We start from the raw sequence: 23,696 nt of genomic DNA on the forward strand, positions 1-23,696 counted from the left end.
GCTGAGGTGGCACCAGGACTGGGGGTGGGAGCCAGCCTTGTTCTGACCACCAAGGAGAGGGTCCTCAGCCACACACTTGTCTGCTCACATGGAGCACGTGTGTTTCCCTGCCAGGAGCTGCCTCTTATCCCGGCATGGAGAATCCCAAGTACTCGGAGGGGAGCATGATTGATTTATCATCGCTCCTTGGGCTCCAGCCAAAAACAAGGCAAGACCAGACAACAGAAGCAGTCTGAGGTGAGGAGCAGAGGGGGCGTGAAGCTCTTGATCACTGGGAGTTCCTGCCTTGGGTGGGAGCATCTGCTCTGCATGGGAGGGGCAGCCCTGCTCTTCCAGAACAGACTGGAGGTGTGGCCAAACCCACCCCCCTTTTGGCCACTGCAGTGTGGATGGGTACAACCCCAGGGCCAGGAGTCACTCAAAGGTAAGGCCTGGCATACCTTTGAGTTGAATTGCCATCCCAAAAGTGTGCAGGGAGCTGCTCTCCCAATGGACACTTCTGGCCCTCTCCTCCTGCCATGACAGTGGCCTCAGGAACAGGCAGAGCTTTGGGCTCAGCTCACCCAGGGGAGGGCCACAGCACCCTGCCCACACCTTCTGCCATGGGCTGGTGCAGGCAGGGACACTGGGATCACCACCCCTTGCAGACTGTGGTGAGATTGGGTGCTCTGGGAACACCTGGGCTGCCCCGTGAACAGCCCCTGTGACAGCAGGCTCCAGGCACCCACACCCTCCACAGAAAAGGCTTGTTGGGAAACTGTGGATGCTGAGTACCTCTGCCATGGCTTTGTGTTTGATGGCAGATGAGTGTTCTTGTGGGCCCTGAGTGCAGAGGCTGTGCTGTCCATAGCTGTGGTTTGACAGAGGCAGCCAGGGCTGCAGACACAGCACTGCATGGGGATCCTCACGGGCAGGATGAGCTGCAGCACTGCAAGCACTCAGGGAGCCTGCCAGAGTTTGGACAAGTATCACAGCTTTAATTAGAACAGAAAACACCCTTGGTGCTAATAATTATTTTAAACATACCAGTAGAAGGGCATGAATAGGCTTAACGAGCCCTGTAATTTCCAAGGTTAAACAGCAGCTGCTCCTCAGTGAAGCTTCAGGAATGAGAGTTCCTTGGGCATTGTTGAGGGGTCTCTGCCTCCCCCTGTCCCCAGGCCATGCAGTGAACCACACCTGAGACTTGGCCACTCTGGGGAACGTGAAACCCATGGAAAAACTGAAGCTGATGCCCGTGGTGGGGGCAGGCACAGAACCACAGCCACCCCAACCCAGCACCATCCGCTGCAGCCCCTCCTGCCCCTTCCCACACTGGGGCTGAGGCTGATGCCCTCAGCTGCTGCAGCATCTCTGAGCAGCCCTGCCTGCCCTGCCAGACAGGGCCAGCCCCCTTCCAGCCCCCTCTGGCCCCTGCAGCATCACCCCCCAGCAGGTGGGCAGGGGGCCCACAGCAATGCCGAGAGGAATCAAAACTCACCAAGCGTCACCGTGTCTGGCTCCAAAATTTATTGAACTACAAACACACATCACTCAAGAGCACCAGGTCTGGAGGAATGTGAGGGACCAACCCCCTTCCATTAACAGGGGGCAGGAGCTTCAGCTTCTGCTTGATTTGAACACAGACAACACCCCAAACCCAACAGAAATAATGCTACAGCAGAATTACAACGGTAATGGCACAAAATTTACAAAAATATAAATAACCTATTCGTAACCTTAAAGAAAAATAACATCTACCATAAAAAACAACATGTATTCCCTTGGGTAAACCATGGCTACAGAAATGTAGTGATTTGTTTTTCTGAAAAGCACCGGAGTCTGAAGTATTAAATAATCCAACACAGAGGGGGTATCTCCCCCCAGCACTTGCAGACTCTTCCAAGAAGCGTGCCCAGATCAGTAACATCAAGTGTTCTTCAGTATTGCCTATTTCTGTAAAAGAACATTGGAGGGACAGCTCTCGTGAGCCCCCTGTTCAGGAACAGCACCCGAGGGATGTTCACCAATTGTTCACCAGAATAAACACTTTAACAACAGTGAAGTATGTGCCTATTTTAAGTCTATGCTTAAGAGCTTCCCAGAACAGGGCTGGATTTAAACTTATCATACAAATTCCTCTGCAAATCAGACTTCCAGGCAAGACTGGTGTGGAAACCAATCACTTGTAAAAAAATAACCCCACTGCACTGGAGTGTTTCCACTCTTCAGTCCTAGCTCAAGTTTGCACAGATTTCAGAGTTATTTGATTTCTTTCACCTCTCTGTGAGCCATGCCAGCTTGGCACAAATGGCATCCTGAGGCTGTGACATGAGATCCAGCACTACAGGAATTTCCCTACCTTACATTCTATGTACTATGTTGAAAATACTATTAAAAAGCAAAAGTCAAGTATCAAGTCCATTGGTTCCCCAGTGAAGCAGTTCCCTGCTCAGGGATCACTGCTGTTCTGATGACTGAGTCACAGCATTGTCCCTGTTTTCAAGGCTCTTGTGGTTCCCTGAGGGCTCTGCCTGGGCTCGAGGCAGCCTGGCCAAGGGGTCTTAGGGTGGGCTAAAGGCTACCTGTTGAACTTTTGGCCCTTGTAAACACAGCTGGTTTTGTCACCAGAGCTGAAGGAAGGTGCCTGCCACGAGCACAGTGAGAGTGGGGAGCAGCCTTTGGCTGGGAGCTGGGGGAGCCTCACTGCTGAAAAGCCACATCCTGCAAGGCTCCTGTGCAGTGTCCAGCCCTGCTGGAGCACCAGCCAGTGTGACTTGCACTGACACCACAGGTGAGGCTCTGAGGGGGAACCCAGAACAGTTCAACACACATAAAACCAGTCCCTGCCAGCCTGTGCTGAGGCAGCACACCCTGTGGCACAGCCAGGGCCTGAGGGGCAGCCCCAGTGGGGCAGGAGCTGTGGCATGGCACACACCCTGTGTGGCATGGCCCATTCCCACACCCAGCACAGCACACACCCTCTGTGCTGCACCCTCAAGGCAGGGGGTGAGTTTTGAGGATAAGTAATATTGCTCAGACAGCAAACAATTGAAAAATAAGTTTACCTTAAAAGCTATAAAGAAAATGAGGTTGATTTCTTTATAAAAGTGAGAAAAACCCATAAACAAACGAACTAAATTCTCACTTCATTTGTTTGGCCCAGAGCCCCACCCTGGCACATCAATGGAGCTGCCCAGCATGTGAAGAGATCTGCAGCACACACCTGTGACATGTCCCTGTCATCCCCAGCTCTAATATAACAGCCCTTCCTGCCCATCTCCTGCTCCGTGCCAGGAGCAGGCTGGCTCTGCCATCCTGCCTGGCTGCCACTGCTCTGTGCACTCCAAGTGACCACACACTGGTGGCACTGGTGACACAGAACGCACAGGACAAGCTGCCCCGTCCAGTTCCAACTTCAAAGCCAGGGCCAGCAAGCTGAGCTGCAGGGAGGCTCTTACTCAGAGGCAGTGGGTGAAGTTATTTTCCTTCCCACTGGAAGTGACTATGTCCACAGAGGGATTAAATATTTATTGGATTTTGCGAGGTGATTAAACCCAGCACTCTCCCTGCCACAGAAAAGCCTCAAACAGGAAATCCCTGGCCCCAGGCTGTGTGTGCTATAGCAACACTCCCCAACAGTCCAAGAGTGCAGCAAGAGTCTGACTAATCCTGGCCCCACATGGCTCAAAGTTCAACGCTGTAGGTCTTTGGGGAGCAAAGAGCAGTAAAAAGACCTTGACTGTGGAAGAAACAAGCAGTGAGGGAAAGTGCCAGGTCCAGCTCCAACTGCCCATGCCTTTGTTTATCTGAGCACATCCTGGGTGTGTTCAAGCCCCAACATCTTTAAACAGGGGAAGAAAACACCAGCAGCTATTGCTGCCTGGGGTGTGGGGGAAGTCTGTCTTCCTAGAGGGGCATCTGCTTCTTTGAGGTACCGTGGTCAGATAAAAAGGAGAATTCTGTGGGCTCAGCCGAGGGGTCTGGGAGGGGGCAGCAGGCAGTGGGGTAACAGTGCCACTTGCTGGTGACCACCACACCACCGGCTCGTGCTGAGACCCCGGTGACAGGCAGGACAGCAGAGAGCACTCGGCAGACCCAGCCAGGGCAGCGAGGGACAAAGCAAGCGCCACCAGCTCAGCCCCAGAGATGGGACAGCCAGGGTGACACCACATCACAGAACACTCTGAGTTGGAAGGGACCATAAAGATCACGGAGTTTAACTCTTAAGTGAATGGTTCACAGAGGGATTGAGCCCTCAGCCCTGGTGTTAACAGCAGCAGGCTCTGCTGGGAGCTGAGCCACAGCCACAGCCCCGTCGGCAGCTGCCCTGCCCGTGACCCCCGGCATGCCCGGCCGCCCCCACACTGCTCTGCCCCGCTCAGGAACGTGTCCTGCAGCCCCCGCTCCCGAGGGCCACCAGCACAGCCCCGCTGGCCAGGGCACACCAGAACAGCCCAGCTGCCTGGAGCCCCCAGGCTCAGGCACAACACTGAAATCAGGGCGACTGGTGACAGCAAGACCATGGCAAGTTATGACAAATCCCCCAGGATGAAATACCAAGCAGAAGGGTGCTCCCCCTTCCCAGTAGCAACTCCCAGGAATGAGAAATCAGGCCATTTTTAGGCAGGAAAAAAAAAAAGAAAAATGTTATTTTAAAAGAGGAGGAGCTTCTGAAGGAGCTCCTGCTGTGGCTGGCATGGGAATGTCACTGCTGCCTGTGACCACAGCCACAACCTCAGCCCTCAGCTGCCACCCCGGCGCAGTGTCCCTGCCCCTGACACTCTGTACCACCAGAGGCAGTTTGCAAAGCCTTGGAGGCAATGGGCAGTGAACAGCCACGGGGCTGGGGTGAGCCAGCACCTGCCCATGGCCAACAGCCACAGCCCAACGAGGGCTTACATCAGCTCATCCCGGGAATGAGTCTGAAATTCATGCCAGGATGCTACACTGCACCACAAATGGACAGGAGAGGAAGGTGCCAGGGTGGCACAGAGGGACAAAGGCTGGAGCCTGGCACATCAGCCATGGTCAGGTCCTCTGCCAAGGAAATCGCAGCACAAAGGGAGAGAAGCAACTGAAAAGTAAACTGAGAAAGTGGCAACTGGCAGCCAGGAAAGCAGAGCATGGGCCAGAGGAAGGATGGGAAAGCTGGAATGGAAGGGAGGAGATGGCTGGGCTCATAGGAGGGTACTGCCCATGGACACCAAGCCCCGTGGCTGAGAAACCCCATGGCAACAGTGGGGCAGGACAGGGCTCACTGCAGAGCCAGAGCACCACAGCACAGGTAGCACAGCAACCAACAGGGAAGGGTGTCACAGCTAGAGAAAAAGCCTCTGGAAGGGCCTGAGCAAGCCCTCCCCCACGGAGCAGGGAAAAGGCACAGCTGTGCTTCCTGAACCCCTGTGCAGAGACGCCCCTTTATGTCCATTCCACGGCGCAAAGACCATCTCTGTGTTCTCCGGCCATGCACAGCAGGGAGGTTCTGTGACTGCAGGCCACTGGATCCTCCCTCACAGGAGCAGCAGTGCATGGAGTGTCCCTCGGTGTGCCCTAGCGCTGGCGGTCGGGCGCGGGGCTGAGCGTGAAGTGGTCGCAGAGCAGCAGCAGGGCGTCGAAGCGCTGGAGCCGCTGCAGCGCCTGCGCCAGCAGCGGGACGGTGACGGCGGCGCCCGCGCAGGTGAAGTGTGCCACCAGCTGCTCAAAGCCCGAAATCCGCCCCAGCAGCTGCGGCATCAGCCCCAGCTCCAGAGCCACGTGGCTGAAGTTCTTCACGCCGTTCAAGGAAGGGTCCAACAAGAAGGCGAGAGACTGCACCAAGGAATGGGGCAGCTCTGCTATTGGGAGACCTGGGGACAGCAACACAGCGAAGCTGGGTTAGGACACAGCCTAGCCAAACAGGAAAAGGGCAAAGAGAACAGCCAACCTCCAGCCTCAGCCCCTGCTGAGCAGGTGAAAGGCCACCCTGCCAGGGCAGGGATCTCCTCCAACATCACTTTGAGAGCTCAGCAACATGGAGCTGGCTCAGTCCTGGGGAAGCAGGTAACTGGTGACAGCTGGACCACCTGCCCACAGGCCACTCGAGGCAGCATCACAGAACATATACCCTGTGGACCAGCTCCAAAGGCTGCAAGTCAGGTGAGTCCCTGGTGGGCTTCCGGAGGAGCTCCCTTCCAAGAACCTGGCTCTGATATGCCCATACTTGGAGCAAAAAAGTGAGACTGGAAGGCCACTTACCATTGGCCGTGCTGCTGATCTGAGTCACCAGGCTCTGGGCATCATCCACCTGGCAAGACAAGGACCCCAAGGTTGGTGGCAGTCTGCTGAGAACAGCAAAGCCTGGCTCTGCTCCCAGGGCTTGCACAGGGGCTCAGGGAATGGTGCTCCTTCTGCAGCCTTACCACCCCATATTAACACAACTCAGTCCATATTCCTACCCCTATGTAGAGCCCAGCCTCTGTGCCTGAGCCTTGGGCAACTGGCAGCAGTTCTGAGGAGTGATAAGGCAGGAGGAACTCACCGGCTGCTGCCCAGGTGGGATTTCAGCTGTGGGGAAGTGATGAGCCCTCTCCTGCACCCCACCACTGCTCTCTGCTGGGATCCTCTTCACAGCCCGCCCGGCTGCGTCCTCCAGCCGCTCACCACCCACGAACTCTGCCTGGCTGGAGAACTTCTGGAGGTCCAGCTCAGTGCACTCCACGGGTGCATGGGGCCACTTGTGCTGCATCTCGGAGGCACAGGAGGAGAGGGGGGCCAGGGCCTCCACCGTGCCCTGCCTGGGGGTGGGGGGCGGCAGGACCCCATCCAGGCAGTCGCCATGGCCCGAGGCCCGGATCAGGGGCTGGCTTTCCAGGAGGCTCCTGCCCAGCTGGGCCTTGGAGGCAGTGCTGGCTGCAATGGCTGGTGGTAAGTCCATGTCTGGCTGGAGAGAGGGGAGCTGGAGACCCACGGCTTCCCCATCGGAAATGAACTGCACTGCTTCCACGGGGCCTGGAACCAGAAACCAGCACTCATCAGTGAAGCTCAGCATCCAGCTCCATCCTTCCTGCCTCAGGGCATCTCATCCTGGGACCATGTGAGCTGGAGCCCAGCACCACCCTCCCTTCCCCAGGGAAAGCAGCAAGAGCAGGGTACCTTCTGCCTGCCTGTAGCAAGGGCTCAAATTCTTCACACCCAGGCAGCAGGGTCCAGACATCTGCTCCTCACACAGGAACCTGCCAGGTGCTGCTGCAGTTGGGAACGTTGCTCGCTGGCCCGAGAAGTTCTGAGTCCTCAGGAAGACTTGGAGGATAGAGGAGAAACAGCCTGAGCAAAGGTTTGGCTCGCTTCCCTAGCATGTCCTCAGCCCTGTGGTATGTCTGCCAGCAAGGAGCTGGGAGCCCAGCAGCTCCCCGGCACGCTGCTGGATGCCATCCTGCCCCAACCCTGGCCACCACACCTACAGCCTGCTTCATTCTGCAGCAAAGAGCCACCCAAGCAGAAAAACCTCAGAAGGGAGGATTGCCAGTTCTGACAGTGAAATGGCCTCCTCCTCCTCCTGATGGCCCTAAGAAGGAGGGAGGCTCCTCTGTGTCACTGAGCAGGTAAAGCACACACAGAGAGAGGCCCTGCAGGCGTGAGAAGCAGGATGAGGTGTCTATTCTGTATGAACTGAGGAACAGTTGGGTCACTGTGCTGTGAATTCAGCAATGCTCTACACAGCAAGCAGGGGCCACGGGCACAGGTGAATGGCACAGCAGGGAGGAGAGCACCAACTCACCTCTCTGGCACTGACTTTTCCAGAATCGCTTGCAGTAGATGATGGAAAGTGCCAGAAGCACCAGGACGATGATGACCAGGGCACTGCTGGTCAGTGCAAGAAGGGCTGTGTCCTGTGGTGGTACAGTAGGGACAGCGACTTTCACCAGGTTTGTTCTGGACCGACCTGCAAACATCATCCACAAAGCACTGGAGTCAAACTCCGAGGCTTGGACCACCCCTTTCCTGCCCATCCCTCATCACATGCCATGGCCGTGCCTCCTCCAGCAGGGCTGTGGCTCCCCTGTGCCCACGTCACCTGCCCTGACCCCAGCAGTGTGGGACACCTACACTGTGGCTCGGAGGACGGCGTCTGCTTGGTGCAGGGAATGCACTCCCACTCCAGCTGCCCGCTGATCCGCGCCTTCCGGTAGAACCTGCCAACAGAGCACACAGGCTCAGCTCAGCCTGGCCCCTCCGGGCTGCCACCACCCTGCTGTGCAGCCAGCTGTGCCACCCACCCCACAGCAGAGGGGGGCAGCGATCCTGCACTCCTGCCTGGCTGGCAACAGGAACAACAGGGCTCTCATTGCTGGCTGGAGCCACACCACACCTCATGTCTAGCCTTTTGTCAAGAAGCAACAGCTTTCCAACAGCCCCCCCTCCCCACCTCCATCATGTCTGCTGAAGTGGAATTTAATGGTTAATAGTTCCCTACAGGGCTGGGAACACCCCAGCTATGGCTCTGTCTGAGGAGAGACTCCTACACTGGAGCCCACTGCTGGCTGGCAGTGTCTGCAGCACAGGCTGTCTGTATGCAGCCATTCCATTTCAGTAACCCCTTAAACCCCCTCTTTGGGCACTACTAACCACAGTGGTCTACAACACTTCATCTTCCAGCGCTCAGCCACCCTGGTGTCTACAGAACAATGAGAGTCTGGAAGTTTTCTGTCACAGCTCATTTACGTGAGCCTTGAGGTTTCCTTCTCTGGAGCTACAACAGGACCCACCAGATGGGTCTGACTTCCATGCCATTAGCAGTGTCCTCACAGAGACATCACTGGGTCACCAGGCTCCTCTCAGGTGCCATGTGGGACCATGGGTGGCCCCCTGTGCCCAGCCCCTCCCTGGCTGCCCCAGGTGTGGCTGTGCTGGGCCGGCCCTGCTCACCCTGGCAGGCACTCCCCGCAGACAGCGTCGGCCGTGGCTGTGCAGTTGGACTTCTGCAGGCGGTTGATGAGGGCACAGGACAGGCAGGGCTTGCAGCCGTGGTGTCCCCAGCGGTCCTTGAACTTCCTGGGAGGGCAGGCCACGCACTGCGCGTCCCCACCGCTGCCATCGCCGCAGTCCTGCAAGGCACCAGGGTGGGGACATGTGGTGAGGGGCTGCAAATGCTGCTGAGGGAAACAGTGTCCCTCCTTTGGGGGCAAAGGGCCACTGTTCACGTGGGGTCCTCAGAACCCAGCTGAGACAGCTGCCACCTGTGCAGCTCCCAGGAGACACTCGGGGACCCCGTCTGCTGCCCAGCTGGGGCCCACTGGTGTGCTCTGGCTGTTGGAAAGCACCAGCAGCACCACCAGGTGAACCCTGCTGCCTCCCACCACTGAGACCCCCTGGGACCCCCTGCAACAGTGTCCTGCTGGCACCCACCCATGTGCAGCCCAGCCATGCAGTGTGACCTTGCTCAGGACAACAGACCAGAGGAAATTAAGACTTCCACCAGCAAAAAAGGAAATCAGGTTGCTCCTTGTGCTGCCTTAAACCCCTCATCACTTCCTGCTTCCATTGTCTCACCCTTCTTCCAAGGTAAGTGAAACAATCCACCATCCCATCCTACCAAGTCTCAGCTCTTCCCAACATACTGGGACCTAAGATCATCCTTCTGAAGGGAGGCTGGCAGAGGATTAACCCAGCTGTGCCACCCATGATGATATCTGTTTCTTACAGAGAAGTCAATTTACCTTGGAAAGCTCCTGCCCAGGCATGCACTTTCTGCAGGGGACACATTTCTTCTGGTCATCCAGGTACTCACTCTCTTGGCAGGCCATTGTGCTGAAGAGGAGAGGGGAGCTTGGGGACGAGAGGAAGAGAAGGCAGAGGGATCAAAGCCAGCCCTAACACATTTGGGATAAGCAGTGTGCCCATCTCTGGGCAGACATCTCCACCTGGCCAGGAGAGCAGCCAACACTGCTGAACACTGTGGGTGGGACTCGGGCAGGAGGTAACTCCTGGCTCCTTCCACATGGCTCCATCAGTCCCAGGCTTCCCAGCAAGGCTGGTGATGAGCTGCCCCATTCTCTTGCCATCTCACAGCCTCACAATGCAGCAAATGAAATTTCACAGTATGGAAGTACTGACCACTAACTGCTCAGGTGGATTCTGCCAGCCCCAGCTGTGGCTCTGGGTACCAGAGACAATCAGTAGAGAGCTTGGCCCCAGCAAAGGCTCAGCAAAGCCCCAGCTTCAGGATCCAGCAGCCCAGCTCTGGCCAGTGAAGCTGCATTGGTGTGACAGCACCAAATGCTGGTGGCTGATGTGTTCCTGGCTGAACAGAACACACTGCCCCACACACACCCTGCACCCCCAACAGAAAGGGACACACACACACAGAGCTGTGGCCCTGCTGTGTCCCCAGCAGAAAGGAGGACACACACACCCCTGTGGCCCTGCTGCTCCACCCTGGAGCTGTGCAGTCGCTCAGGCTCTTGCTCCACGCAGGTTTCATCTCTGCATGGTGTCACTCACAGCAAACTCAGAGCAGCAGCAGAACAAGCTCCCACCTCCCTCTGAAACACCCTCCAGAGCCTTCCTGAGGTGCATTAACGGCTCAGCTGAAGGTACAACAGAACCAGCCCAGGAGCCACAGGGCCACACTGCCAGTAAGGGTGGCTCAAGGGGCAGCACAGGATCAGCATCTCAATCAGGCCAAGCAGTTCAGACTGAAGCTGCAAAACTGAGCAATTTATTTAGAGTTTTGGGGCTGCCTGATTATTTCTGCAGATTCTAGACGGGTTCTTCCCCTGAAAACAGACAGGGAATAAAACCCACTTTCACTAGACCAATCTCCACTTTGTTTTTCCTATTACCTGCAGAAAATCAGGAGAGAAACAGTTCAACCTGCCTTGGGACCAAGTTCTCAACACCCATCAGGAATAGTGAACACCTTTTGGAGGACACCAGCCTGAACTGCCTAGAGAACCAGAGCTGTCCTCTGGGAGGGAAGCTTGGCCAGATGTCTGGCCCCTGCAAGGCTCTTGCAGCAGGGGGTGGGGGATAATCTACAGGGCCCCCAGCACCTCCTGCCACATCTCCTTCCCCTCCCACAGCAGCATTCCTCTGCAGGCTTTTTCTGCCTAATCCCACCACTCCCTTGCCGGTGCCTTTTGGAAGAGGACACTTGGCTGGGCTCCCCCGGCTCTGGAGGGCCGAGATTCATGGGAGATGAGGTCTGCCCAGACGAGCACAGAGCATGAGTCACCCTCCCTCACGTAGCTCCTGCTCACAGCACATGGGCTGATACAGGATCAGCAGCCAAGTCCATGGGGACAGGCCAGCAGGAGCTGAAGGGACTAAATCTGTCTTGCAAGCACCTCGGGAGGGGCATGGGCACAGCTTGTAATGAGCATAAAGGCTCCTGACACCACTGAATAAAAGAAGATTTGTCACCATCTCAGAAGGTGGTGATCCCAGTGTCTCTGCCCCAGGAGATGCACAGGGTTGGGTGTCAGGGTTCAGCTACAGGTTGAGTGCAGGAGGGAAAATAAAAAGTGAGGAGCCAGGTCCCAGATGCAGGACAAACAACTCCTCTGGGGGGCTGGCACACTGGGCAGGTGTCACCCAACTGATCCAGGAGGCCAGCATGCCAGGGGCCTGGAGTTTGGTTCAGGCTTTTGCTCCTAATAATAGGACAAGATGAATGAAACAGAATTGCAGGCAACAGGAAAGGAACCCAGACACCAGAGTATGGAAAGCAAGGGGCTGATTTTTACCTGCTCTCCTAAGTGCTGTGATGCAAGGAAAAAAGCACTGGTGTAAAAAAGTCTCAACAAAACAAAAAACCCCAAACCAGCAGGGTTTTTGGTTAAACTGTCCTGTGAACACAATTTTGCTTTTTGTCATATATTTACAGAATTTCCCAGCCTTTCAAAGGGCCTGCAGCTGAGACAATGCCCTCAAAGCCCCCATCGCACAAGAACCCAGTTTAAAGCAGTTTGCCAAATACAGAAAGTTACACAGGCCAAAGGAATCCTGTGTCAGGGCTGCTCCAAGCACAAGGACCTCTGCCAGGATGATGGAATCACTCAAGATGGAGCAGCCAGCCATACCCAACGTGCCAGCAGGATACTGGGCACAGGGCAGGTCTGCTGCTGCTCAAGTGGAACAATACAGGGAACCAACACTTAGTTGAGTATCAGGCATGAATTTCAAAGCTGGGGGATCTTTGTAATTCTTATTTACCCACCACCAGACCCAAGACATTTGATTTGTACATGGAGGATACATCTAAACCAACTGGTGCTGCTCTGGTATGGCAGCAACCTCGGATCACCTAATGTTTGACTGAAACAACTGGTCTTACTGAGGCTAAAGGAAAAGCCAAAGCCAACAACTCCCACCTCTTTGGGAACCACATGGAGTCCCCCTGACACTTCCAGGGCTGCACATTTTATCTGCCACAGGGGATTGAATACAAAGGTGACACAGTAACAATGAGTATACATGGGGCACAATATCAAGGTACTTGGAGGTGGAGGGGAAGAAGAACCTGACATCAGTCCCAGATATATGAGATCTAACTTGAAAACAACTCTAACTTGGTAAAGAACTCTTTTATTGCCTTAAAGAGACATCCTGCCTGAGCAGGAGAGCAGAATGGGCTCCCCACTGCATCAGCCCTTAAGATACCAAAGCCATGAGCTGCTGAATGAGTTTCACTGTGTGAGTTGAAATGGTTCCAGCAGAGCCACAGCATGAGCTGCAGTTCATCCACCCTGTGACAGCACTACAGCTCAGCCATTGTCTTTTCTCTGTAAAAGTGTAATTTTCAAAAAAATTGGAATCCAATCTACTTCTTTTGTGTGCAGCTAAAGGATTCTGGGAGGAAAACAAGGGTGAGGAAAATAATAAGTGAAAAGGTACAAAATGAAAGCAATCAGTGAAACCTTCAGTGCTGCTGATTCTCCCCATCTGCCCAGCAGGGACTGGGGCAGGGGAGGCTGGCAGGGATGCAGGCAGGTCAGGAGCAGATGGGGTGGGGGCTGTTTCCCATCTCAGCCATGGACCCTGTCCCCTCCAGCTGTGGGGCTCTGCTTGCCTGGGACAGGAGGTGCCCAGACCCACCCTCAGGGGCTCAGACACCCACCCAGCAGTGGCTCTTCCATATCACCACGTGAGCCAGAACACACATTACAGGAGAATTCTACTCTGCTGCAGGACTGACTGGCACAGTCAGGCAGCACCATGCCTCAAGAGGAGACACTTGTATACATTGGAACCTAAGAACAAAGAGATGAAATCCTAAATAAGAGCTGCAAGTGAAAAGCAGAGGGAAAAAAATGCTATCTGGAAAATATGAGTGCATGCCTCATGGTTGGCCACAGTCAGCTCCAGTCTCCTGCTCAGCCATTCCCTCACTCTGGTCCAGGCAGTGTCTCCTCATCTCCTGGTGCTACAAACAATGCTGGGAGAACCTTTGCAGCAGTGGGACTCCTCTGGGCAAGGGGCTTCTCACAGAAGCAAAAAAGGTGGAATTTCCACGTGGCTGGGAAATCAGCAGGTTTCTCAGACTGGAGATTCTACACACACAACTGCCCACTAACTGTTTTATCAGGAGTGGCTGGGGACTCGTGTTTGCTTTAAGTGAAAGCACCGTGGCTGGGGTGGGAGAGGAAGTGCTCCGGGCTGCTCTCACCCCTCTTTAGCGCACAGCAGGAGTCCCCAGGGCACAATGCCCACTTTCCAGTGATTTTTGCCAAGTTAGGGCTGCCCACCTTGGAAACCTACACTCTGCCTTACCAAGTATCTCAAGTAACACCTCCAAAGCTCCTACCAATTTGCATAAAACTTTGGATTTTCATCTGGTTTTTTGCCCCACATCTAATTCTTAGTAACTTTCACTATCTTCCGGTAATAATCAGAGAACCACTGTAGCCGTCAAGCTCTCCGAGACCATGGAGTCCAGCTGCTCCCCCAGCACTGCCCGGGCCACCACTAACTCACGTCCCCAAGTGCCACATCCCCGCGTCCACGCGCGGTGACTTAACCACTATCTGTGGCGGGGCATGAAATTTTTTGGGGAGAAACTTGTTCCTAATATACAACCTAAACCTCCCGACGCCCGCATCTGGCAGCTGCTCCTTTCTGGAAAAGCAGCCGAGACGAGGCCGGCGGCGGGACGGCTGCGGGGGCAGCGAGCTGCGCGGCGCCCACGCGGGTGCCGGCCGTGGGCGCGCCCCGGCGAGCGCCGGCCCGGCCCGGCCCGGCTCGGCTCGGCTCGCCCACCGCCCCCGCAGCCCGGCCAGACCCCGCGGTCCCGCCGGCGCCCCCCGCCGCCCGCTCGCGGATGGCGGCAGCGCGCCGGGATATGCCCGGGCACGTCCCGGCCAGGGGCTCCGCCGCGGCACGGCCGCCCCGCATCGCCCGCCCCGCATCCCCCGGGATCCCGGCGCCGGTCTCCGCATCTCCCTCTCCCCGCACCCATCGGGCCGGTGCCGCCCGGCCCGGAACCGCCGGCGTTCAGGGGTGATCACGGAACCGGCTACAGCCCACGTGTATCGCTGCCGCTGCGCTGCCGGGGGCGGAACCTGCCGCAGGTCCCACCGGTTCTCCCAACCCCTCAACCGCCTCCGCCCGGCGGTGACACCGGCACCGGGGAGGGTCGGGACCGCCGCGAGCGGGCGGGCAGGTGCGCGACCCCCGCGGGTTACCTGTCTCGGTGCTAGCAGCACGGCACGGCACGGACCGGAACCGGCAGGGCGGCAGGACCAGGAAAAACGGCGCAGACGCGGACGCCGACCCGACCCGGACCGGACCGGCACCGCACCGCCAGTGACTCGGCGGCCCCGCGTGGAGCGGAGCGGGTCGAAGCCCGTCCCGTCCCGGGCACCGGGAGTGCCCCCGCGCCCCGCCCCGCAGCTCCATTGGCGGCGGCGCCGCCGGGGCGGGGCGATGCCGGGGAGCGGCGCCGGCGGGGGCGGCGGGGAGCGGCACCGGCAGCGGCACCGCGCCGGGGGGCGGCGGAGCCGGAGTTCCTCGCCGAGGGGAGTCTGGGGACAACAACGTCGGGGCGGCCCGCTGTCACCGGCCGGGGTGTGAGACTAGAGAACCCCCGGGTTTGCGGGATCTTGTTCCCGAAGACCCGCAAAAAAACCCACAACAAACCAAAACTATAAAACTGGTTGTCCGGCGCTTCAGGTGCGGGCTGGAGGCTGAAGGACCTCCCAGCCCGGCCGTGGGGGAACACCAGGAAGGAATAAACCCCGGGTTCCGAGCGCCACGCACGGTGTGTGTACGCTGTGTAGGGTGTGCAGTGTGTGTATGGTTTGTGTGGGCAGCGCACACCAGGCACGGCCGGCCCCAGAGCAGAGGGCTTCTCCCAGATCAGCATTCACGTCTCCCAGCACTTGCCGTTACTCACCCGCGGTCTCTGGGCAGTTCTGGGGAGCCGCAGAGTTATCCCAGGAGTGCCGTGCAATGACTGACTCGACCAGAGTGTGAACCAAACTGGTGTGTGGAACTGAACCTCCTTGTGCAGGGGCAGTTAAATCTCCCAGTGACAGCCCTTGGTGCCCCCCCCTTCAGTGTGCTGTCCCCCAACTGCTGCCCCTCAGTCCTGACCCAGGCCCACGACAGGACCCTGCTGCCTTCCCAGCCTCTGGGAGGGGCAGGATGGGCAGTCAGTGCTGCTCATTTCTGTGCCCTGGGCCGTACTGGTTGCTGTGCCAGGATGAGTACCTGAACTGTGTTTGGGTTTAAACCTGTTATTTTGGGGAATGGTCCCCATTTCTCTCTCTTTCCTTTCAAACTTCAAGTGCTCTCATTCCAGCCAATGCATTTTGAGAACTCTCCTCAGCTGCCCACTGTCACTGTGGAGCAGCTTCAGCAGAAGCCAGACTGTCAAGCTGAAATAACTGAAAGGATTTAATGAAATTCTGTTGAGCAGTCAACTTCACAAAATTATCATGGTTGGAAAAGGCCTTTAAGAATGTCGAGTCCAAAAGTTAACCCAGCATGCACCCTGTTCACCGCTAAACAATGCCCCCAGGTGCTACCCCACACTCCTTTTGATCGCCTCCAGGGAAGGTGATTCCATCAGTGCCTTGGACAACCTGTGCCTGGCCACTTTTCAGGGAAGTTTTCCCTCATATCCAACCTGAACCTCCCCTGGTGCAACCTGGGGCCGTTTCCTCTCCTCCTGTTGCTGTTCCCTGGGAACACAGCCCGACCCCCCCGGCTGTGCCCTCCTGTCAGGAGCTGTGCAGAGCCACAAGGTCCCCCCGAGCCTCCTTTTCTCCAGGCTGAGCCCCCGCAGCCGCTCCCCACGGAGCCTGCTCTCCCTCTCCCTGTTCCTCCCTAACCGGTGGGATTTCTCACCCAGTGCCTCAGCCGGTCGCTGACGCCAGCTCGCAGCGAGGGGAGCTCGGAGGAGCCGCTCTGGGCGGCGGGGATGATTTCAGCGCTCGCACGGGCGGGCGGCTCAGCGGGGCCGCGCCTGATGCAATCTCATTGCATCACCCACGGCCGCGGCACGGGGGGGTCCGTGGGGGGACGGGGGCACAGAAACACCCGCGGCTGCCCTGCGGGAGCTGTCACGGAGCGGTGCTGTCACCGAGCACAGTCCCGTCGGCAGAGGTCACCGGCAGGATGGTTTCTGCTCGAAGCCGGTTGCATCAGGGAAGGATCCCCCGGCAGAGCGCCCAGCTCCGGGTGGGCGCTGGCAGAGCTGCCCGGAGCGGGTGCTGGAGCGTGTTTGCGGGGCGGGAGGGTGCTTTGCGGCTAGTTAGTGGTGAATGGTTGGTTAGTGATAGTTTGTGGTGGTTTGTGGTTAGTTAGTGGTGGTTTGTGGTTGGTTAGTGATAGTTTGTGGTGGTTTGTGGCTAGTTAGTAGTAGTTAGTGGTGGTTTGTGGTTAGTTAGTGGTGGTTTGTGATTGGTTAGTGGTGGTTTGTGATTGGTTTGTTGTTGGTTAGTGGTGGTTAGTGGTTGGTTAGTGGTAGTCCTCACTGAGGTCCTGTGCAGCCACACTGCTCTGATCAGCCTGAGCCCTCCAGCTCTGGGTCTGAGACCAAACCAGGCAGTCCTGCCTAAACCCAGTTCCTGTCTGTTTGGCCTGATGTACTGAGGTGGATTATTTCTGAACTCAGTCAGCAGCTGGCAGCCACAGCCAGGAGAACATCTGGGAGAGCTGATGATCCCAGATGCAGGGATGGCTGTGTCAGGTAGAGTGCTGCACAGCCAGCAGATTTGGGTGTGGTTTGCAGGCCGAGGCCCTGGAGATGTTATCTTCAGCTTACAGAACTGTGTTCTCAGGTGTCTGGTGTTGTGATCATCCGATATGCTCAGGGTCACATTGTCTCCGTTCAGTTGTAACTGTGCTGCATAATTACCAGAACTGGTGTATTGAGAGTTAGCAAAACTAGGAATTCTGAAGCAGAGATCAGTTTTTTAGTTGGTTTTTTTTTTTTACATACTGGAGCATTCACAACACTAGAGGGCACCGAGACCAGGCAGGAATCAACTGGGAAGGCGAAGCAGATCGTGAGCACCCCCGCACACGGACACGTGGACACACGGACATAGAAAAACTCTCCACTGGCACAGAATCATCCCCTTAACACACGAAGTCGGTCTCCTCGGAGTGTTTTTCCACAGCATCCTGCAAGGGTGAATCCCGGGTGTTTCCGTGGGCAGGCAGGCACGGGCAGGACACGGGGCATCCCCGCAGGAGCTGCGGGGAGGGACGGGCCAGCGCCGTTCCAGCGTTTTCCCAGAGGGGAATTGTTGTGGTTTTGTGCTGCCAGAGGAATTAAGAGCTCGGGATCTCAGTTGAGCAACTCGGTTAATACCGCTCGGGCTTCTGCAGAGGCTGCTCCGGTCTGGTGTCAGCAGAGGGCACTGGGTGATCGCCGGGAGCCTGCCGAGAAACATCAGCAGCTTCCCAAGCTCCGTGTACGAAGGTCACAGATCCAGTTATGCCTTTTCCTTTTCTCTCCTTCTGCTGTTGCACCCAGTTTCACTCTTCCTCTCCCTCTCCCTCTCCGGTCTCACTTCCTGCCACTGAGTCCATCTGACTCTGACTCTTAGGACAGATGCAGCTCCTGTGATATGGCCAGCACACAGTCCATCCGAAATGAATCCAGCCCTAAATGTGTGTGTACATCCTCTGCCAGACCTTCATCTGGGATCAGGAATTGGGCTGAAACCCAGCAGTGGCAGGAGAAAACTGCTGCCTGAAGTATGTCCTCAGGATTTAATGCAAATCAAGTGTTCTCACACACCTGGCAACAACTATGGTGTTGGCACATTTATGGCATTATTGCACAAATAACATTTGTTGCATAAATAACATTTCAGCCTTTGCCCAATGAGTCTTGCAGAGAACTGTTTCAGGAGGGCAGTCACAGCATGAAGGCAGCTGCAATCAGTGTGATTTTTCAATGTACCATGATCTTTGTGCAATCTTTTGCTCTCACTTGTTCCCACAGCTTCATTCTTTGCAATCATATTTTTGAATTGATTTTTCAAACTTACTTTCAAATCCTTGCAGGAGTTCCTTCTGTATGAGACACGGGGTGTCCAGGGGCCACAGCCATCACTTATCCCTGTTTTCCCCCCAAAGTTGAGCTCTGACCTTGCATCCTAATGTTGACCCCTGGAAAGTAAGAAAAGCAGATTTCCCCCCCCCCCCCACCACTGAAAAATTTCTGATCAGAAAAGGCTGCTCATGGCACACACAGCATCTTGACCTGAAGGACACTTTCCAACCTGGTGTGAGAGGAAGCCTGTAGTTACCTCCTACCTATCTCCATATTTATAGCCTTCATTTACAGCTGGGTTATTGTTTGGTGGCCTTTTGTCTTTCCTTGGCAGTGACAATGACTTTTTTTGCTGTGTTATAAATGAGCAGCCATGTCCATGAGCTGTTCCAGGTCATTTTCACAGCACGGTGATCACGGCCACAGGACAGGCAGCTCCAGCACTGCAGGCTTGGGATGTGGGGCTGCAAAGGTAGAAACTGCTTAAAGAGGGGCCCAGGCCATCATTTCTCTTGGTGCACACCATGGAGGAAGCTGTCATTGTGTCAGTCTGCTCTGAAGGACCCAGTGCACTCACAGCTTCAAGTATTTCTTGGCCCAAGCTCCTGGATAGCCCAGGAAAGTTGCTCAGAAATCCAGGCAATGTCACTCTTTGGAATGTTTCTTCCTAGGCTCATTTTCTTTTGGAAGACAAAAGCAAACCAGATTACTTTTTTCCTCCTGCCTCCAGCATCTTCCTTGTCTGACTTTGATCTGAACACTTTGGACAGAAGTGTTCTTGCTTTCCTTTTCCAAATCCCCTGTTTTCTCCAGAGGGTGAGGTATGTCCATGGGCAAGCACAAGCCCCAAAACTCCCCAGAACAGGGAGCCTTGTGAGGCCCAGCTCAGCAGAGCAGTGAGGAGTGTGAGGTGTGTCTGATGAGCCCACAGAGCCTCTGGTGCCTGGCATGTTTCCTCAGGCTGGAGGGGAAGGCTGTCCACATCTGCTTGTGCTACACTGGGCCCTGCTGGTGCAGGAGGAGACGGAGGACAAAGCCATCACTTCATTCCTCACAGCCTGCTCTGCCCTTGGCTCTCTCGATCTTTTTTGAGGCATGTAGAAAATAAAGCCATAGCGAAAACAAACTATCACAGATTTATGACTTCAGGTCACAAAAATTCGATGGTTCTTTTGTAGCTGCTCGCTCACTTGCAACATTCCTGGCTCCAGGGAGAAGGTAGAAGGTAATAAACACAGGATTGCTCTCCTGATGGGTGACCCCCTCTGGTCTGGGAAGAGATCCCTCATGCTGCCACTGCTGGCAGCAGAGGGGTGAGGTGGGCTGGGCTGCCAGGACCCAGCAGGGTCCTTCAAGCAGCTGGTGAATGTCCCTTGAGTCTGCCTCAGCTTCAACTCAAGATTTCCCAGCTTGGTTTGAGCCTGGGCACCAAGCGAGTTCCAGCAGGGAATCACTGTGTGGTGCCTGCTCTGGCAATGGACACTCCTCAGCCCTCTCTATAAAACCCCACTGCAAGAGGAGCCAGCTCTGATCAGGCTCCTGTCCAAGGAGAAGAATTCCCAGGAATCATAATCTGTCTTTTGAGTCAAGGAAAAGCAGACAGTCCTTTCAGGTCTGTCCCAGCTGTTACCCTAGCTAGTTATGATTTCCACTGAATCACAGAACTCTTTAAGCTGGAAAAGACCCTTAAGGTCATCAGGTCTAACCATCACCCCAGTGCTCACACACACAATATTACCCTAGATTGTGTGAGGGTTCAGTTCCAGCTGCCTCCTGCTGAGAGCAGGGAGGCTTGGATTTAAAAATAAGGTTCTTCTGCAAAATAAGAAGCCCAATAAAACAAGATTTTGTTCCTAGAAGGTCTTAAATGAAAGTATCCTTTATGCCTTGCCCTGTCCTGCCTGCCACAGCAGTGAGTGTGTGTGAAAGCAAAGGATGATTTATTCAGGGAAAAGGAGCAATTCCTTGTGTGTACAGCCAGTAACTCCTCTCCATCACTCTGTTGAGTTTGACACTGTGACTCCCCAGCTGTCACCATCATCTGCCATGAATTATTATCTCTCTCACATCACATTAAATATCACTCTTTCTTACATTCCCTTTCCAGTACTGATTTTCTTGTAGGAAAACTCTCTTTGCTCAGGAGGTGCACCTGGATTGCCTGCAGGATGAACTGCTCTCTCTGTAAAAGTCCCTTACTCTGACACCCGTGGAGGTGTCCAGCACCCACTGCCCTTTCCACTCAGGGGAAAGATGTTGTGAATGCCAGGGAAGGTCTGCCTCTCTTTTGAATTTCTGTTCTTCAGCTGAGCAGAAAGCACCTTCCCTTAAATCCTCTTCCCAAAACGCTCTGGCCATGTGACAGCTGTACCATACCAGCAGCTGTCACCAAAAGAAAAGTGATTTTCAGCTGCATTCACTAACCAATTAAAAAAAAAAATCAGTCTTGTTTAGGATAATCCAGAATGGGAGGTCTGAGACTCTTGTGCTTGATATTTAATGAGCAGATTCTTTTGGCTCACCAGAGGCAAGTTTGAACCTGACTACATCAGTTCCCTTTCACAGGAAGTGTTACTGACCCAAGTAGGGGGTTTGCAGGGGATGGTCTAAGCCCAGGTTTCTGGCTGTGCATTCAGATCACCTGCTTTCATATTCAGCCTATTTCCCTCTCACTTGCATGTTCTAATCTCCACCTTGTAGCCCAAACAAATTAAATTGATAAATAGAACTTGATCCACGCATTCTGTTATTGGCATGTTTCCTTATTGAAGAAGAGATAAGTGAAAACATAGAACAAATTATGCAGATAAGTATCAGAGAAGTCAAAGCTAATCATATCTCAGCATGTTCATGTGAATGACTGGCACAGAATGCACTCCTGGTGGACTGAGCCAGCAAACTTCCACACGAGTTTCTATCCCTTTTTCTTCTTCTCCACTTCCTCCTTAGACCCAGAATCACAACAGCATTGAGGCTGGAACAGCACTCTGAGATCACAGAGGCCAGCTGCTCCCCCAGCACTGCCAAGGCCACCGCTGTCCCATGTCCCCAGGTGCCACATCCACGAGCCTGTTAAATCCCTCCAGGGATGGGGGCTCCACCACTGCCCTGAGCAGCTGTGCCAGAGCTGGACAGTCCTTTCTGGAAAGAAATGTTCCCAATATCCAACCTAAACTTCCCCTGGTGCAATTTGAGGCTGTTTTCCCTTGTCCTGTTACCTGGGAAAAGAGACTGACCCCCACCTGGCCACAGCCTCCTGCCAGGGAGCTCCTGAGCCTCCTTTTCTCCAGGCTGAGCACCCCCAGCCCCCTCAGCCACTCCCCAGCAGACCTGTGCTCTTCCTCCCTGTTCCCTCACTGACTTGGCTGGTTTTTCACAGAAAATGTTTCACAGCAACATTTCTGGGTTCATCAGGAATTTTGTTTTTATCCCTTCAGAGGAACACGTGCCTGAACTCCATGACTGGCTGCACCTGTGAAATCCCAGGGAAGCAAACAAAGTTGGGCTTCAGTGGAGCTCATCATGGGGACCACAGCTGAGGGATCACCTTGTGGCCTGGATGACAACAAAGGGAAACTCACCAAGCATGGAGAGGGGTTGATAGCACCACTGATAGCAGAGTGGTAACAACATCAGCAAACAGCCCAGCCAGCCGGAGCACGGTGTCTTGGGGGGGACCATTCCTCTGCAGGCACTGGATCACAAAGTGTCAGGGAGGTTTAACCTCCCCAAGTCTCAGAATCAAATGGGTGTCACCTGCTTCAGACAGGTGCCTTCTTCCCGTGGAACAAAGGCTCTCATTGTCTGGGAAAAGCAAAGGCTGATTCCTGTGGGCCAGGGCACTGAGGCATGCTGCTGGCCCTTTCTAGGAGAGGATGTGGAACTTGGGTGCTCACTGGACTGGGTGTGTCCTACTCAGTAACTAAAGCAATTGATAAACCCCTTGGCTTCCAGAAAATGCCTTCAGCTTCCTCAGAACAGCACTGAGTTGCCAATTCCTGTTCTCCCCTGGTACAGATGCCAGCCTAGCTTGGAGCAGGAGGGCAGGCTGGTGCAGGCAGGTGGCTGCAGGAGAATGCTGCAGGATGGAGTGGGGCTGCTCCTGAGCCATAGCACAAGGAGAAGTGTGAGCCCACTGCCCAGGCTCCAGCAGCTTGGGAACAGCACCCTGCTGCCCTCATTGCTGCATGTGCTGCGTGGATAATGAGAGCAGCAGAATTCTGGAGTGTCCTGAGCTTGTTCAGAGCTGTGGCTCTCCTTGCCAAGCCATGGGAGCTGAGTGCCTCTGTACCACAGGCAGCATGTGCAAGCTGCAGTCTTGCACAACCTGCAATGATCTTGCACACTGTTCCCACTGTATGATAAAAAAGAAGAGGCAGAATAAAATCAGGTTGCTTGAAATGGCATTTCTTTGCCTTCCAAGCAATGCACAGCATGTTTATCTGCTCTCAATAAAGGTTAATATGGTGGTTTATATCTTGCATAAATGTACTCATTAAGAGTCCCTTCTCTGACCAGTAAATATTTAAAGCACTGCTTCTTGAAAAATATCTTTTACGTAGTATTAGGTCCTGTCAGAACAGAGATATATGTCTTCAGAACTCATAATCAGTTTAGCACTTCAGAGGGTGCCTCTCACTGAATCTTTTATCTCCAGTCACTGATGATAAATGATTGTATTCCCTAGCTCTGTTTTCCTTTTTGCCTAACTTCAAGCTTAACTGGAACTTCAACAAATTGTAATACATTTTTTTTTCTTAGTATTTCTGGCCCAATGAGAAATACAAGTTCCAAACCATTGCAAGGAATCCTGGCTGCATGTATCTGTGAGCCAGCTGGGAGCAGATTGTGCTCACAGAGTCCCCCCCTCCCCTCCTCTGGGAAGGGGCTCCTGGAGGTTCCTTTAGAAAGGGGTGCATCCAAACAGCCCGACAGGGCCTGTGAAGGGACACGCCCAGGGCAGGCACAAGTAGCAGGGATTTTCACTCATCCCATCACAGGATGAATTCACACCTGCACTGGCAGTTCCTGTGGCAGTCGCTGACCAAGGCAGTGCCATGGGGATGGTACAAATCTGCAAAGCAAACACCTCAACAGAGGAGACACCTGGTGCCAGTAAAACCCCAGAAGTGGCTCCCCCTGAAACTTCATCTGTGTTTGTGTGTGTGCACAGATAGAGTAAAGCAAATCACAGACCCTCCCAGCCCACACCCCCTGGGACATGTGC

The 23,696-nt window shown here is 54.9% G+C and overlaps 1 protein-coding gene across 2 annotated transcripts; it reads right to left on the minus strand.

Moving 5' to 3' along the window:
* Positions 1-1,494: 1,494 nt before the first annotated feature.
* Positions 1,495-16,420, minus strand: EDA2R (ectodysplasin A2 receptor). 2 transcript variants are annotated; one of them, XM_059859082.1, is made up of 9 exons: positions 16,309-16,420; positions 9,678-9,786; positions 8,887-9,065; positions 8,068-8,153; positions 7,739-7,903; positions 7,114-7,260; positions 6,500-6,969; positions 6,217-6,265; positions 1,495-5,828 (listed from the first exon to the last, which is right to left on the minus strand). In XM_059859082.1, exons 2-9 carry the CDS (start codon positions 9,762-9,764, stop codon positions 5,533-5,535), a joined length of 1,479 nt encoding a protein of 492 aa, XP_059715065.1. In that variant the 5' UTR covers positions 9,765-9,786; positions 16,309-16,420; the 3' UTR covers positions 1,495-5,532. The 2 variants fall into 2 exon arrangements, with proteins under 2 accessions (XP_059715065.1, XP_059715063.1); XM_059859080.1 differs by lacking the exon at positions 16,309-16,420 and adding an exon at positions 14,643-14,822.
* Between the last annotated feature and the right edge of the window lie 7,276 nt (positions 16,421-23,696).

This window comes from Haemorhous mexicanus, chromosome 14 (assembly GCF_027477595.1).
Source record: "Haemorhous mexicanus isolate bHaeMex1 chromosome 14, bHaeMex1.pri, whole genome shotgun sequence".
NCBI lineage: Eukaryota > Metazoa > Chordata > Aves > Passeriformes > Fringillidae > Haemorhous > Haemorhous mexicanus.

What these genes read in the sequence shown, in the direction of transcription:
- EDA2R (XM_059859082.1), bottom strand. Translation starts at nt 9,764, where the DNA reads ATGGCCTGCCAAGAGAGTGAGTACCTGGATGACCAGAAGAAATGTGTC. An exon ending in TGCGGGGAGTGCCTGCCAGG is followed by an intron (nt 8,154 to 8,886) that starts GTGAGCAGGGCC and finishes CTCTGTTGGCAG; the next exon opens with GTTCTACCGGAAGGCGCGGA. An exon ending in GCCGTCCTCCGAGCCACAGT is followed by an intron (nt 7,904 to 8,067) that starts GTAGGTGTCCCA and finishes TGATGTTTGCAG; the next exon opens with GTCGGTCCAGAACAAACCTG.